This window comes from Pimephales promelas, chromosome 3 (assembly GCF_988280905.1).
Source record: "Pimephales promelas chromosome 3, fPimPro1.hap1.1, whole genome shotgun sequence".
Lineage (NCBI taxonomy): Eukaryota > Metazoa > Chordata > Actinopteri > Cypriniformes > Leuciscidae > Pimephales > Pimephales promelas.
This window is the reverse complement of record NC_142771.1, coordinates 12,019,215-12,036,375: the sequence shown is the minus strand read 5'-3', so window position 1 is coordinate 12,036,375 and position 17,161 is coordinate 12,019,215. Positions and strand designations below refer to the sequence as shown.

General features: G+C 36.6%; 2 protein-coding genes across 3 annotated transcripts; one reads left to right on the top strand and one right to left on the bottom strand.

Moving 5' to 3' along the window:
• Positions 1–199: 199 nt before the first annotated feature.
• swsap1 (SWIM-type zinc finger 7 associated protein 1) lies at positions 200–2,106 on the bottom strand. The gene is made up of 2 exons (XM_039662787.2): positions 1,657–2,106; positions 200–922 (listed from the first exon to the last, which is right to left on the bottom strand). Exons 1-2 carry the CDS (start codon positions 1,915–1,917, stop codon positions 377–379), a joined length of 807 nt encoding a protein of 268 aa, XP_039518721.2. The 5' UTR covers positions 1,918–2,106; the 3' UTR covers positions 200–376.
• A 187-nt stretch (positions 2,107–2,293) lies between these two features.
• Positions 2,294–15,914, top strand: znf653 (zinc finger protein 653). Of its 2 annotated transcripts, none has more exons than XM_039662735.2 (10): positions 2,294–2,615; positions 3,264–3,304; positions 4,549–4,851; positions 6,074–6,558; positions 8,399–8,555; positions 8,779–8,854; positions 11,347–11,458; positions 11,887–12,001; positions 13,716–13,815; positions 14,742–15,914. In XM_039662735.2, the coding sequence occupies exons 1-10, from the start codon at positions 2,338–2,340 to the stop codon at positions 14,917–14,919; spliced, it is 1,845 nt and encodes a 614-aa protein (XP_039518669.2). In that variant the 5' UTR covers positions 2,294–2,337; the 3' UTR covers positions 14,920–15,914. The 2 variants fall into 2 exon arrangements, with proteins under 2 accessions (XP_039518669.2, XP_039518668.2); XM_039662734.2 differs by having other exon boundaries at positions 11,326–11,458.
• Positions 15,915–17,161: the final 1,247 nt, after the last annotated feature.

The following is a 17,161-nucleotide window of genomic DNA, read 5'->3' as shown; positions in this document are numbered from 1 at the left end:
ATGTATAGAAGAGTTAGGATAGAGATTAGAAAATGATTGTTTATTACATTTTATATATATATATATATATTTAATGTAAACAACTGTTCTTTAATCTGTTTTTTGGGGGGTTTTAGTTAATGCAAGAGTGTTTATTAAATGCAATGTAATCAAAAGTAAATCACAGTCTGTAAATAAATAAAAAGTTGGCATTCAAATGTAATTTCTACATTGTCAATACTTTATAAATTCTGCCAGTATGGTTAAATATCTGTATTTAGTCAACATTTATATTGCATTGTCAAATTTACACTAAAGTAAACACTAACATTCCTATAAATCAAGTATAGCTGGTCGAACTGAGAAATAAAAATTGGTTATATTGTAATATGAACATTTATTTGCTCTCATTTCCCTGTTTGCTCTTGTCCCGCTGGTCCAGAATCTGCTGTTCCTCACCGATGACTGGACGAAACTCCAGAACCCCTCCTGCCTGCAGCCCCACGTGCCACTGCTGTCCCTGATGGGCCGACGAAGGACTCGTGTCTGACAGATACACCTGCCACTCATTCTGCCCCGCCATTTCCTCAAAGGTGCACCTCACCTGCAGGTAACGGTCCAGAACAGAGAGGAGAAGATCCGGGACTTCACTGTCCCGATTGCCTTCACACTCACTCTGAAAGGAGAGCATGACCCTGCACAGGCCCTGGCCGTCCGCTCTGTTCTGCAGGATCTGCGTGAGAAAAGCAGCGGTGTCGTGCAGGAGGGCCGCCACGCGAGCCACAGGGCCCGGGTCGTCCTGCAGCGGCCCTTGCAAATACCTCTCCAGACCGTCCACGATGATCAGGGATGGAGGAGACGCGGCATCGGACGCCAGCTCGTGAAGGGACGCCACATCCTCAACCAGCTCCTCCAAAGTCTTCACATACACAAACTTCACATTCTGGAAGAGAAGATGCATGAAAACGCATTATATTTGGTAGACATTTGTATTATTAATTAATTAAACATTGTGAAGACATTGTATTAAAGGAGTAATTCACTTTTGAAAAAACTTTTGCTGATAATTTACTCACCCCATGTCATCCAAGATGTCAATGTCTTTCTTTCTTCAGTCAAAAATAAATTAAGGTTTTTGATGAAAACATTCCAGGATTTTTCTCCATATAATGGATTTAATTGGGTGCTAAATGGTTCAAGATCAAAATGAACAAATCTTTTTTCGAGTCATTTGGTTCATTCAACCAACAAAATGAACGTAATGACTCGAAAAAAGATTTGTTCATTTTGATGAACGAGTCACGAACGCGCATCACTGAACAGAGCAAGGCGAGCATTTGAGCTTATAAAACTTAAACTTTTATTTATTTTTAAATGAGCGATCGTTTCACTAGATAAGACCCTTATTCATCGTCTGGTGTCGTTTAAAGCCCTTTGAAGCTGCACTGAAACTGTCATTTGGACCTTGACCCGTTTGGACCCCATTGAAGTCCATTATATGGAGAAAAATCCTGGAATGTTTTCATCAAAAACCTTCATTTCTTTTCGACTGAAGAAAGAAAGACATGGACATCTTGACTTGGATGACATGGGGGTGAGTAAATTATCAGAAAAAGTTGTTTTTTTTTGTGTGAACCAACTTATTCCTTTAATTATCTTGTCGCTCATTATTATTACCTTCAAACTGTCTAGTTTTAGTCCAGGTACTGAATCCCTCACAGAAACGGGTAGAGACTGAAAAGGGGTCTGTGTAAAAAACAGCACTTTGAGCCCCAGATCTGAGGCAGCAGTCACGGCGGAGAGGAATAACACAGATCTCCTGATGTTGACGTCCCCGAGCACTAACGTGTTGCCTTCTACACGAGAGGGAAAAACCAAATCACTCGTTCCAGTTCCTGGTGCAAACCGTCTGAAAACGACTCCCAAAATATCAGCCATATCAGTCAAATGACTGCTATTAGCATTTATTAATTTGAATGTAAAAGTATGACTCGTTATCTACACCAGAAACTACGTGAAAGTAACATGCATCACCATCATCTCCCGCGAATTTAACGTTCCTCTACCTTCTGTTGGAACGACGCATCTGATTGGCTTACATAAAAGAGAGCTCACGGTTGATTGGTCAAACCAATGTGTCGAATCAAATAGAAATTAAATTATCTTTACCTTAATTTCGAAAAATATATATTTTATCGTAAATAACACGCATGATTCATCTACAAAATAATAATCTAATGAAAAAAAAACTAAGTTATAAAATAAAATGCAAAAAAAAAAAAAATCCACTTCCTTTAAGGCTACACACAGCACTTCCCTTTAAGACAAAACATAACAACTCAACAGCTGATACAAAACATGGCGGCGGTAAACACCGACTCGAAAGCCACCGGAGAGCAGATTAAAGCCATTTTGCGCCGCTGCAGGGGTCGCCCCCGGCTGACGGACGCGGACCGGGCGCAGCGGCGACTGGAATCGCGGAAGAAGTACGACGTGCGGCGCGTTTATCTGGGAGAAGCACACCAGGTGTGGAGCGAGCTGCGCCGGCGCACGAGCCTGAGCGACGCTGGGCTCGCGGAGTATTTAATCCTGCTCAATTCGGCATATGGAGAAAAATACCAGCAGAAATACGGCAGGTGGGTACTCAGAGTTGATAAGTGACCCATAAAAGCCATATTTGATCATGCAACACTCAAAATCAATAAGTTGGTTAAAGGTAGCATTGCAATTCAGCTGGCTGTCCAATAAATTCATTCATTCATGCATGCGTGTGGGCAGTAACTTGTGCACATCTAACGTTACTACAGTACTCTTGTCTGATACTACTGTATCTTCCAAGTGATCTTTGTTAACCTGAATCTGTAATTGATAAGGCTCTACATGTATTTCTCTAAACTATAAAGGACCCAGCAGTGTCATGTTATTTATTGACATGTATACTCTACTATTTGGTATACTACAATACTATAGTATAGTATGCTATACATGGAAATCTGTACTATAATAGCACCATTGTAGCGTCTTGAAGCATCTTGGAGTATGTTGCAAACAAGTGGTAAGGTTGATTGACATGAATATGGTTATAATTTAGTGCACATTTCCATATGCATTACTTATACTCATGAATGTATTCCACAATGCAGTGTGCTTGACTTGGCCTTTCATTAATACAATGAAAGTGGATGGGAACCAGAGACAGGCACCACTGGTTAGCTTGAACCTTCATGTAGCTTTTCTCTTTAACGTGGATGGTGTAAACATGTCTCGTGTGTTCTGATGGACAGGAGGAAATCCATTCCTGAACAATGCAGCAGTCACAGGAAAGGTGAGTAATATTTATATGCACTATATCAGTTTCATCTATTGACAGGTACACTTTTTTCATTTGTAGTGTTTCCCAAGCCTCTCGCAATATACTGTAGTGGCCAGAAGGGATGTCTGACCTAGGAAAATCTATTTATTTAAAATTTTAATTTTATTAAAATATTATTTAAAAAGATTTTGTAAGCATATTGTATAGTTGTTGCTTGGAGCCTTGAAGTCAATAATTGAAAATAATACCAAGACGCATGCAAATTTGTGCAAACGCATGCAAAAACAAGAGAGAACCAATGAAATATTCATAACTGGTTATGTTGGAGTTGATGTATGCTTTTTCCTGTGAGCTTTTTGCAGAGTAAAATTAGAAAAAAAAAGCTTATTTATTTTTTTCACTTGTTTTTTTTTTTAAACCTTTTTATAAACATTTTTTACAAATGTAGTTTGCCTTTTTTTTGCCAAATAATTTTTTCATATAAGAATTAACCTTAACCACGTTAAGTGTTTTGTACTTCCCTCATATATTTTAAATATTTAAAAATATAAAATATTTTTCTAATATTTTGATTGTTGAATCAATCTTGTAAGGTCTTTAAAAACCCAATTCCTATCCAATCTTTTGGACACTGTATACTACCATTTAAATATTTGGGCTTGGTATGATTTAAAATAATTAAAAATTACGATCAAATTGCAAAATATGTTTTCTGTTTGAATATATTGTAAATGTCATTTATCCTATGATGGTAAAGCTGAATTTTCAGCATTTTCAGTGACACATGATCCTTCAGAAATTATTCTAATATGATGATTTGATTTGTATGTATAAAAAGTTTTTATTTAAAATAAATGCTTTTGAACTTTCTATTCATTAAAGATTCCTGAAAAAATACATCTTGATTTCCACAAAAATATTAAGCATAAATGGTATGAATAATAAGAAATATATATATATATATATATATATATATACATAAACATTTCTGCTTATTATAACATATATATATCTTATTATTCATAACATTTATGCTTAATATTTTTGTGGAAATCAAGATGCATTTTTTCAGGAATCTTTAATGAATAGAAAGTTCAAAAGCATTTATTTTAAATAAAAACTTTGACTGTCTTTACTGTCACATTTGATCGATTTAATGCGTCCTTTCTGAATAAAAGTATGAATTTATTTTTTAAGGAGAAGCAATGTTGTTTAGTCTCTGCGAGCGAGTAAGATGAGACTGTTTCTCCTCTCAGGGAAGAAGGTGTCGGCCACCAGCCTGCAGGACGTGGTGAGCTGGTACCAGTGCCACTGCCAGTCCTGCCCACATGAGCCTGAGCTGCAGGCGCTGGAGCCCACTCTGGGCTTATCCACGTCTGCACTGTGGCAGTGTGAGGCGGGTCACTCGTTTGTGCAGTGGCTGCCCTGGCCAGCAGGAGGAGAGTCTGAGTCAGACCTGGAGGACAGTGTGATGGAGAAGGATGAGGAGGACAGGCCTCCAGAGAAGAAAGCTGCCGACACTGAGAGAGGGACACTACAAGACCACGGGCAGCTGCGGGGTATGGGCATCTTAAACTGACAAAAAAAAGGGTTTGGGAGCATACTGAAACCAGTCAAACCACCTAGATGTGAAATAAGGAAGATTTCAAGGTTCATATTTCAATAATGTAACTACATAATCTCATGTTCACTGTTCTCTAATGACAGCACTTTTAAAAAAAACTTTTGCTGATAATTTACTCGCCCCCATGTCATCCGAGATGTCCATGTCTTTCTTTCTTCAGTCGAAAAGAAATGAAGGTTTTTGATGAAAACATTCCAGGATTTTTCTTCATATAATGGACTTCAATGGGAACCAAACGTTTCAAGGTCCAAATGAGAGTTTCAGTGCAAACATCGACACCAGACGATGAATAAGGGTCTTATCAAGCGAAACGATCGCTCATTTAATAAATAATTAAAAAAGTATAAGTTTTATAAGCTCAAATGCTCGCCTTGCTCTGTTGCTCTGTGATGAGCGTTCGTGACTCTCCTGTTCGAACTCGTTCATCAAAAATGAACAAATCTTTTTTTCGAGTCATTTTGTTCATTTCCTTCGTTGAATGAACCAAATGACTCAAAAAAAAGATTTGTTCGTTTTGATGTATCGTCTGGTATAGCCCTTTGAAGCTGCACTGAAACTGTCTTTTGGGCCTTGAACCGTTTGGTTCCCATTGAAGTCCATTATATGGAGAAAAATCCTGGAAAGTTTTCATCAAAAACCTTGATTTCTTTTCAACTGAAGAAAGAAAGACATGGACATCTTGGATGACATGGGGGTGGATAAATTATCATCAAAAGTTTGAAAAAATTTTTTTAAAGTGACCTACTCTTTTAATTGTCACATGGAAATTAACAGATAAAATATTTGATATTTTTTAATTCTATTTACTCATAATGCTGTAAACTTGAGAGAGTGTGTGATAGTATGCAACCAAGTCAACCAAGCACACATAATTGAGTTCCTGTTCAACTTATCTTAGAAAACCATGATTTACAGACAAAACGCTATGATATAATTTGGTCATATGTAAATGTATTTGCATGTGTGATGTCACAGGTCATCCAATATCAAAACGAGCTTTTTCTGAAGCTTGATTAAATGCATATTTTTGTTTATAATGAAGAGGATGTTTTAAACTATGAGACTCACAGGATGTTTTTTTTATTATTGAATAAACTCACAATGCAGTCATATGGGATTTAACATTGAACAATGAATCTCTGCTTAATCCTAATCAGATGCAGTCAATGAGTTGGAAGACGATGATGAACATGCATCCCAAATGACATGCACATCCCTCAGTGATCTCCCAGGATCCCCTGCGGCCCACAGCAGTCCTCCCGCCTCGGAGCAGTGTCTGGGAGACCAGGCCGTGTGGGAGATGGAGGTGCTCATGAACCGAGAAGCCGATGGAAAAGCCTCGGATCGGGATGCGGCGAGAAAGGCGGACCCTGTCACGGAGCAGACGGACCGTTCGGGAACATTAGAAACTGAGGGAAAAGGTGGAGGGGGCTCGGAGGAGAGATATGAATGCATGGTTGTCACGGCGCCCTTGACGGACGGGCGGGAGAGGGAGGATGGAGACGATGGTTCTGGAAAAGGTGTGGAAGAGTCGTTGACGGCCGCCTCGGCACAGAGCGAACTATTCGAGCGGCAGGATCTGCAGACGGTGATGGGCGAGTGTGAGCTCCCGGACCAGCACTCCACACTGGAAGGATCTCAAGTAGGTCAAAGGGCTCACAAGAGACCCACTAGGGCAGTGGTTCGTAGCCCAATGGGGGCCTCAGCAAACCATCATGTTCGGAGGATGGCTTAATACAATTTATATTAAAAAGGGTCATGAACTGGCTTTTTAAAAAAATGTATATTTTTGTCTGAGGTCAACTTATGACCTTCGCTTTTGCATTCAAAAACATCAAAATGAATAAGTAATAGGCTATTTTGTACCCTAGTTTTGAGCCTAGCTGAAAAACACTTGTTTTTTTTATGGGCGTCTCGCATATACTTTATATTGGGGGGGTTTTGAGTCAAAAAGGTTGAACCACTGCACAATGGGATCATAAGATGACTTAGAATTATTTAAAATAAGACAAAATATGATTTTAAAATTATAAGTGTAAAAAAAACCCTGCTTTAATCGCAAACAACTAGAAAAGTAATTTTAAAGTGTAAACGTTGAAGAGCATTCAGTTATTGAATTCTTTTTCTGGATATTTTTTTCAATGATTTTTCTTAATGACTTATTATAAATATAATATATAATACTTATATAAATTGATTTGAATGTTTATTTTTGGGGTTTTTTAATTATTAAAAATTAGAAAAGTAGTAATACCTTTTTTTATATAGTTCTTGTAGTTCCTTCTGATTTAAATGTAAAAAATATTTTCCAGTATCTTTTCTGTAATACATAAATCGCACTTATAAAATGAGTAAAATAGGCTAAACCGTACCTTCAATTTTTAATGATAGATAGATAGATAGATAGATAGATAGATAGATAGATAGATAGATAGATAGATAGATAGATAGATAGATAGATAGATTGATTGATTGATTGATTGATTGATTGATCTTCCCAGCCAAAAGAGGCCCAAGCCTTGAAATTTAACTTTTTTTTTTCCCCAAGGAAAACCTATGTAATATATTTTTGCTCAATAATATTTTTTAATTATTATTATTTAGAATTTTTAAAGGTTTATTTTTTTTTATTTTTAATTAAAATAGAGCGCCATCCAGTGGCACACGTGTGTAATGTCTTGTAACCGCCTGTAGGCTTTATGCACAGCTGCGCTGACCTTCAGCCAGCTCCTTGTTTCCTGTCTGCCATTATTGGCCAAACTTGATTAATTCAGGTGTGCCTGATTATTTTTGCCGTGTCTACTGAGGTCAGGCACACCTGAATTAATAAATTTGACCAATAATGGCAGACAGGAAACAAGGAGCTGGCTGAAGGTCAGTGCAGCTGTGCATAAAGCCTACAGGCGGTTACACGACATTACACACGTGTGCCACTGGATGGCGCTCTATTTTAATTAAAGTTCAGGAAGTAGTGCAGCTGTGCATAGGCCATATAGCGCCCTATATAGATGCATAGAGAGGCTTTTTGATTCCCATCGTTTTTTAAGACATTATTTCTCCATTTTATCCGTTTTTTTTATTTAAGACTACTTTTTTCCAATTTCCTATTTTTGACAGCGAAGGAGCTTTTTTTAAAAAGTGCGGCTTTTTTTACGACCCTTTAACATATCCGAATCATGTCCAAGGTTTTCTTGTGTGTGTTCACATATAACTAATACAACAAAAGTCACTAAGTGTCATCCCATTCTGATAAAGCAAAAAAAAAAAAACTCAAAGTATGTCTTCTTTTTTTTTTTTCCTCAACTGCATGTTGTTGCCAAGACAACAGGGTTTTTTTTTTTTTTTTAATTTTTTTTTTAATTTTTGACGTATGACTTTTTCAACCCTGTCATACACAATACGATTTTTGTAATGAACTCTTTTCTTAGACTTTGATGAACTCTTTGATGACTTCACCTCCACTCTATTTGTCCCTCCCGCAGCTGATCATAATTACAGGTCCCAGTTACGAGGCTCTGACGTCCGAAGGCATTCAGCTGAACGTGGGCAGCGGGGATGTCGAGGAGGTCACATGTACTCTGATCGGAGATATGTCCTACTGCCAGTCAGAAGCAACGACACATCCCAACATAGACTCAGGTTTCTGTCCGATCGTGTTCATCAACCGCTGATCTGTCCTGTATTTCCGCTCTTAAACCTGACTCATAAGACAATCATTGTGTTCTAGCAATGTGTGTGTTTCCAGTTTAACTACTTCCTTATGAGTTCAGTGTCAGTTTAACCAGTGTGAGTAAGATAAGCTATTTTAAGGGTTTTGATCTTTAAAATGGCAATATTATCTGTTGATGTGTAATGGTTTCAGATCTGGGAGAGAAGCAGTTGTTAGATCCCGGTGAAGAAACACACTGTTCGAAGAAGCTTCAGCAATCTCTCAGTAGGTTAGTCAAGTCTTGGCACAGTAATCACTATTAAAACATACATACACAACTTGGTTTTTGTCTGGTCCTTAAGATCTTTAAGATATGAAGATATTAAAACGTATAGCAGCAGACTTGTCTTAAATATTGATAATACTAATATATGTAACTCGAGCAGCAAGAAAACCATTAAAGGGATAGTTCACTTTGAAATTAATTTTTGATATGTTTTAGCTTACCTCAAGGGCATCCAAGGTGTCTTTGTTTCCACAGTATTTTCAATTTTGATATTTTTAGGTCAAACCGTTCTTGTCTGTCAGTCATATAATGGAGGTCTATGGTCACCACCTCAAAGAGCATGCACAGACATGTCCAAATTAAACATGATTTAATGACTCGTAAATGTAAGTACACATTGATGGCCTAAGACACGAAACGAGCGGTTTGTATGAGAAAACGAACAGTATTTATATCGGGGTTTTTTTACCTCTTGTAACCACAGCCACGTGAAGAACAGTTTGACCTAAAAATATCAATGTTTTTGTTTTTACTGTATTTTTGATCAAAGAAATACAGTCATGATGAGCATGATACCTCTTTCAGAAACATTAAAAATAATCGTTTTGAACGGCAGTGCATATTGACTCAAAATATTGGGTTTAGTCATAATTTCATAATTTTGTACACGCCTTAACCGTTATAGTTACACCTTTGTTCACATACCTAATTTCCAAGAATTTAAACAACTCCTTATAATAAGAAATTATGTGAAGGGAGTCTTCAGCATTTTATTGTAGGGTTGGGTTCATACATGACCCATTTTAATACACCTCTAACCTAAAATATGGATATTGATTAGCTTAGAAGACATGGCTATTATGCTTCTTTTGACGGTAAACAATACTCATTATAATCATTGTTAATGCATTAAAAGATCAAAGAGTGTGCTTTATTATTTACCAGCGGACTGCAAACTCCTCATAAATGCTATGGCTCGACGTGTTTCATGCGTTAATCTGGACATGTTTGAAAACACTGTTTTCATTTGTCAAGTTTCTAGTCCGCACTTTAAAGATGCATATGCGTAAAATGTAATAAAAGCTCAGTGACACGATGACCGAGAGAGCAGACATGATAAAGGTCTCGCACTTTTCATCTGGCACAATCATTTTATTAGCAAAATATCTCAATACTTACTGGTGCGATCGGGTCAAACTAAATCGCCATTCCATGATTGGTCTAAAACACAATTGAAAAAAGATAGATAATGGCACACTTGATAATATAATGTGAATCAAGCACTGCTGAAGTTATTTTTATGTTCAAGGAGTTGTTCACTTTTAAAAAAACCTTTGCTGATAATTTCCTCACCCCCATGTCATCCAAGATGTCCATGTCTTTCTTTCTTCAGTCGAAAAGAAATGAAGGTTTTTGATGAAAACATTCCAGGATTTTTCTCCATATAATGGACTTCAATGGGAACCAAACGGTTCAAGGTCCAAAAGACACTTTCAGTGCAAACTGCAAACTGTTCAAAGGGCTTTAAACGATTCCAGACGATGAATAAGGGTCTTATCAAGCGAAACGATCGGTTTAAACAAAGTTTAAGTTTTATAAGCTCAAATGCTCGCCTTGCTCTGTTCTGTGGTGAGCGTTCGTGACTCTCCTGTTCGAAGTCGTTTATAAAAGTGAACGAGTCTTTTTTCGAGTCATTTGGCTGATTCAATGAACAAATTGACTCTGAAAAACATTCGTTCATTTTGGACCTTGAACCGTTTGGTTACCAGTAATTATATGGAGAAAATCCTGGCATGTTTTCATCAAAAACCTTAATTTCTTTTCGACTGAAGAAAGAAAGACATGGACATCTTGGATGAGATGGGGGTGAGTAAAGTATCAGCAATTGCCCTCATGTTTTGCCACAGGACAGCAAGTGCGAGTAACTTTTCTGTCATCTTTGCAGGAATGCAATATGAAGATCGTTCAAACTCAAAGTAACCTATCTTTAACAACAGCACTGTGAAAATAAATGGCACATACTGTTGATGTCTATGGGTAAAATATGCATCATACGACAAAACATGTTATTGTTTTCAAATGTTGCACTCCTTACAGGAGCATAGTCGGGGGGTCTCCGCTGTGTTTTCTCAATTCCTTGTCTTCCTGTCCTGTTTACCCCTTGTCATATCGTATGTTTGTTTGTATGGACAGGTTGATAGCTAATTTCACTTGTACTTTTGACTAAGTGACAATAAAGTTTTTACTTGCATAAATACTTTCAAATCAGTTTCACGAATAAGGCGTTTTCAGATCTATTCACTTGCAAGAGCGTCTTCAAATAGCTCAGTTTTCATCATGGTGTGATCGCCCGAAACTTGAGAAAAATATGCATTTTCAAATGTAGACACAGCCATAATGTCATGCTCTATGAAATGAATTGAAGCGTATCCGGATTCATGAAGTGTTTGAAACGTGATTTGATGTCATGTCAGTGGTGTGTGTTTGTGTGTCAGGTCTAAGAGGAGCCGGCGGGGTCCGGTAATCGAGGCAGACGGCATGCTGAAGATGTTCCACTGTCCGTATGAAGGCTGCAGTCAGGTGTACGTGGCCATAAGCAGTTTCCAGGTGAGCTTGTGTGTCTTTAGAGAATCCCAATGTCACAACGCAAACAGATACAAATAGACACTGGAAATGATATACCCTGTGAAATGAATTGACGTAAACCTGCTTTGTCTGTTTTATTGTTCATCACAAAGGAGACTCTCTAATTGTTCAGTGGACCTTAGCAACAGGAAATACAATACACTTTCCTTTCGCACAGGACGGGTTAAATATTGTGGACGCTGGGATGTAATTCTGCTAAATATTTATTGAGATTGTTAATGTTTGGCACATCAGATTAATCGCATTGATAATAAATGCATATTATAAATGTGGGTAAGCATTGTGTTGGATGAACAGTATTTGTAAAGTACTGGGAAAAAATTGCACTTTCTGCTTCTGGCTGCAAGATTGATCATGATTTCGATGTGTTTCTGATGCACGTTGGGCAGAATCATGTGAACCTGGTGCACAGGAAGGGCCGGACCAAAGTCTGTCCTCACCCAGGGTGCGGGAAGAAGTTTTATCTGTCTAACCATCTTCATCGGCACATGATCATACACTCAGGTACAGGCATCGGGTATCATTTGTGCTTGTTCAATTTACTTACTTGCATTGGTTATTTATTTTCTCTTGTAGTTTTAGTTTAGGTTTAGTGATTTCTATTTTTAGTTTTTCAATATATTTAGCTTTAGGGTATGTTTACACGACTACGATGTAGTTAAAACGGAAAAGGTTTTCGTTCGTGTTTTTGAGTACAGATGACAATCTCTTTAAAATTAGTGTTTGGTGAAGGGACCAACTTGAGTTGTGTAAAAAAAAGTTGTAATAGAAGATATGAAGGTACAAAAAATAGTGCTGTCAAATCAAAAGTTTATAAATATATATATATATATATATACACACACACATTGTAAAACATATTGTTGGTTTAACTTAAAAAAATAAGTAACCTGGTTGCCTTAAAATTTTAAGTTCATTGAAATGGAAAAATTGAGTTAATATAATGAAGGAAATTGATTTAATCATCAGAAACTCAAAATACTTTGTTATCTGAACTACATTATCTAAGTTGATCTGACAAAAAGAAAAAATGTTGTGATTACAAATCATGAAAACATTTTTTTACAGTGATATATATATATATATATAGGCTACATACACAAACTTTTATGTTAATGCTATTAATCGATTTGACAAAATGAAGAAAAGAAAAAGTTCAAAAGTTCAAAAGAAACAGTGATAATTGGAAAGCGCAAAAAATATAGGCCTATTTTAAAATAAATTGAGCAGTTCTTAGGAGGAAACTAAAAAATATTAACAATAAAGAAAATAAAAAAAAGTTTGTTCCGAAGAAAAGAGGGTTTGAAAAGCACCAGAAAACGAACAAACAAACAAATAAATAAATAAAAGAGAGACGATCACATGGATCCGAGAAAACGACTAAAAACACTGCATTATTCATGCCAGGCCAGTAGATGGCGATGTGAATTTGTAAAGAAACACTAATAGACTGAACACGTGATCCAAATGTGCATGCGTGACGTCACCATTTTCACAGATTCACGTTTTTGTATTTTACATGAAGACAATAATGCATCCGTTTTCAAAAACTTGCACTTTAAAACTCGTTTACGAACGTTTTCAGGGCCCCAAAACACCATTGTCGTGTAAATGAACGGCCAAAACACACCAAAAGTTTTCCGTTTTTAGTAATGTAAATGGCCTCTTAGTATTTTATGGTTGTCAAAGTTAACTGATATTTGTTTTTAAATCTGATTGGTATTGTTGATCTGAGCATGCACCTTTTTTAGGCGAATAAGCTTGCGTGAACTTCTTTTCTCTCAAACACTGAGGTGCATAAGCTACGGTCAGTCAGAGCCAAAAAATAATACAAAACCTGTCCTCACTAATAAGAAAACAAGTGGACAAAAATGTTGAATCAATAAGATATCATAACAAGAGGTTAATACTCAATTTAAATGGCGCAGTGGATAAGACACATGCCTTTGGTGTGAGAGACCCGGGTTCGAATCCACTGTGAGACACCAATGCGTCCCTGAGCATAGTTGCTCCAGAGGTGTGCGACCTCTGACATATATAGCAATTGTAAGTTGCTTTGGATAAAAGCGTCAGCTAAATGAATAAATGTAAATGGCGGGTCATTTTTGACCCTTAGGACTAAATTAGGTAAAGGATTTTCAACACAGCACAATGGTTAAATAGATCAACTAATGATATTTATCAGTAATCAAAAACATATTTACTTTCTTTCGTGCAGGTGTACGAGACTTTATCTGTGAGACTTGCGGAAAGTCGTTCAAACGCAAAAATCATCTAGAGGTGCACAGACGAACACACACGGGAGAGACGCCGTTACAGTGAGTTCACAGAAAGAACTGATTCATATTGCCATTTAAAGGAGTAGTTCACTTTTAAAAAAAACGTTTGCTGATAATTTACTCACCCCCATGTCATCCAAGATATGAATCGATATGAATATCAATCGAAAAGAAATTAAGGTTTTTGATGAAAACATTCCTGGATTTTTCTCCTTATAATGGACTTTAATGGGAACCAAACAGTTCAAGGTCCAAAAGACACTTTCAGTGCAAACTGTTCAAAGGGCTTTAAACGATTCCAGACGATGATTAAGGGTCTTATCAAGCGAAACGATCGCTCATTTAATAAAAAAAATACCAAAGTTTAAGTTTTATAAGTCAAATGGTCGCCTTGCTCTGTTCTGTGATGCGCGTTCGTGACTCTCCTGTTCGAACTCGTTCATCAAAATGAACGAATCTTTTTTCGAGACATTTGGTTGATTCAATGAACAAAATGAACGAATTGACTCAAAAAAAAGATTTGTTCATTTTGATGAACGAGTTCAGACAGGAGAGTGTCACAGAACAGAGCAAGGCGAGCATTTAAGCTTATAAAAAATTGAAACTTTGTTATTTATTTTTTAAATGAGCGATTGTTTCGCTTGATAAGACCCTTATTCATCGTCTGGAATCGTTTAAAGCCCTTTGAACAGTTTGCACTGAAACTGTCTTTTGGACCTTGAACCGTTTGGTTCCCATTGAAGTCCATTATATGGAGAAAAATCCTGGAATGTTTTCATCAAAAACCTTAATTTCTTTTTGACTGAAGAAAGAAAGACATGAACATCTTAGATGACATGGGGGTGAGTAAATTATCAGCAAAAGGTTTTTTTTTTTAAAGTGAACTACTCCTTTAATAAGCGTCACGTCATACTGGACATGGTTACTTACAAGGAAAGTGTTTTTTCTTGAACCTGTTCCTACAGATGCGAGATATGTGGTTACCAGTGTCGACAGCGAGCGTCACTCAACTGGCACATGAGGAAACACACGTCTGAAGCCCACTTCAACTACACGTGCGAACACTGCGGCAAACGCTTCGAGAAACTCGACAGCGTCAAGTTCCACAAACTCAAAAGCCATCCAGACAAACAGTCGACATGAGAGAGAGAAAAAACTCATTCGTATGTGCAGAAGATTTAAAACAATCAGGACCTGCTTGATTAATAATCGAATAGAGGACAAATGGACCGGCAAAACACAGAGAGACATTGATCGAGAGAATCAAAACAATGTTTTGTAATCTGTCAAAAGTGTATTTCTCTTTCCCGTGCTGGACACAGGAAAACAAAACTACTTCTGCTGACACTGCATGGACAAACATATTAATGTTTACATCTGTTTTTGTGTTTTTCTTAATCATACAATCAGGGTGATATAATTAACCTCCGTCTGCTGTATACCTTGCAGAAAACCACTGCTTCATAAAACCCTTTACTTTACATCGTCTTGTCCAATCCACATTTTTGAAAGACTTTTGTAAGGAAATAGCCTGAAATATTCCTAGTCATGTTATTATTTATCATCTTATATTTTAACAGATCAATTAAGATACAATGGGTCTTCGATGGTTGTGCAGTGTAAATTTGAAAGGCAGAACTTGACTTCGGACAGCACGAAAACTGCCATTTCCAGTACAGCATATACATTTTCTCCTTATTAACTTACAACTGGTTTACTTTTCTGCATGAAATAAAGAGAAATGTGCCCAAATATAAAAGTGATCATTGCTTGGAGTGAATATTCAGTAAAAATGATAAAAACGACCCATGGACTTGAAATGTACCGCTAATTATATATGGCAAGTGTGAACTTTGTGATGCTGTAAGTGTTACGAATGATGAGTAATTGGTGAAAATGCCACTAAACAGAGAAAAGGGAAGCGTTATTTAATAGGCCTACTTCAACTCTCAGATGTAAAGAAAGTTCCCCTTGTTTCCACGTTCATTTGAATATCTTTGTGTTGTTGTTTGGTTTGATGTAAATGATCATTTTTGTCATTTGTACATCATGTTATTCCTACATTTCTCAAGTTCCTGCACTGTTTTATTAAGAGAGGAAGAGTGGATGAACGGATTAAAGGGTGTCTGAAAGCACAATGACCTTGTGTGAAGTGTTATGAAGGCACTGAGTCATAACTACTGTACACACACGGCCTTGAGCTTTATTTAAGGCTGCCAGCAACATGACGCGGTTTAATTTGATGGGAAAATGCCGTTTTGTCTGCAGGTGCGACAATGACGTCATGTACCTGTATCGCGATAATGACTTCTGCTTGTAAATGTCTTTTTCTTTTCCTGGTCTCTCTTTTATTTATTTATTTGTTTGTTTGTTCGTTTTCTGGTGCTTTTCAAACCCTCTTTTCTTCGGAACAAACTTTTTTTAGTTTCTTTATTGTTAATATTTTTTAGTTTCCTTCTAAGAACTGCTCAATTTATTTTAAAATAGGCCTATATTTTTTTTTGCGCTTTCCAATTATCACTTTTTCTTTTGAACTTTTTCTTTTCTTCATTTTGTCAAATCGATTAATAGCATTAACATAAAAGTTTGTGTATGTAGCCTATATATATATATATATATATATATATATATAGTATGTAGGCTATATATATATATATATATCACTGTTTTCATGATTTGTAATCACAACATTTTTTCTTTTTGTCAGATCAACTTAGATAATGTATGTAGTTCAGATAACAAAATATTTTGAGTTTCTGATGATTAAATCAATTTCCTTCATTATATTAACTCAATTTTTCCATTTCAATGAACTTAAAATTTTAAGGCAACCAGGTTACTTATTTTTTTAAAGTTAAACCAACAATATGTTTTACAATGTGTGTGTGTATATATATATATATATATATATATAAACTTTTGATTTGACAGCACAATTTTTTGTACCTTCATATCTTCTATTACAACTTTTTTTTACACAACTCAAGTTGGTCCCTTTTACCAAACACCAATTTTAAAGCGAGTGTAAGATATCTTGTAGATTATGCATTCCTCCTCTTGATTTTCTTGTCTTGAAATCAGAGAAGGGATGCGCCAGGATTGTGACATGACATCAGTTTGTTGTTTTGTGAGTCTTTTGTTCCTTTCATCATGTGATCTAATAATTTCCTCTTTCTATTTCCAAATCCATTACACTCCCGTTCATAATAAAACATGAGTATAGAATAAGTAGGCCTATACACACACAGCTATTACCCCTAATATTTAGCTGTGAATGTAACAAAACATGTTCCTGTTGACACAAAGTGAGTTGTTGTGTTGTTCAGGTCAGGTGCCTCGGAGACTGAATCCGATGGTTTAATGAGTCTTTTTAGCATCTCCGTGA

Bases quoted from the DNA above. Each gene is read 5' to 3' on its own strand.
- znf653 (XM_039662734.2), top strand. From the start codon at position 2,338: ATGGCGGCGGTAAACACCGACTCGAAAGCCACCGGAGAGCAGATTAAA. The intron at 8,855-11,325 runs GTTAGTCAAGTC...ATGTCATGTCAG, and splicing joins CTTCAGCAATCTCTCAGTAG to TGGTGTGTGTTTGTGTGTCA. The intron at 13,816-14,741 runs GTGAGTTCACAG...CTGTTCCTACAG, and splicing joins ACGGGAGAGACGCCGTTACA to ATGCGAGATATGTGGTTACC.
- swsap1 (XM_039662787.2), bottom strand. From the start codon at position 1,917: ATGGCTGATATTTTGGGAGTCGTTTTCAGACGGTTTGCACCAGGAACT. The intron at 923-1,656 runs GTAATAATAATG...CTTCTCTTCCAG, and splicing joins TAAAACTAGACAGTTTGAAG to AATGTGAAGTTTGTGTATGT.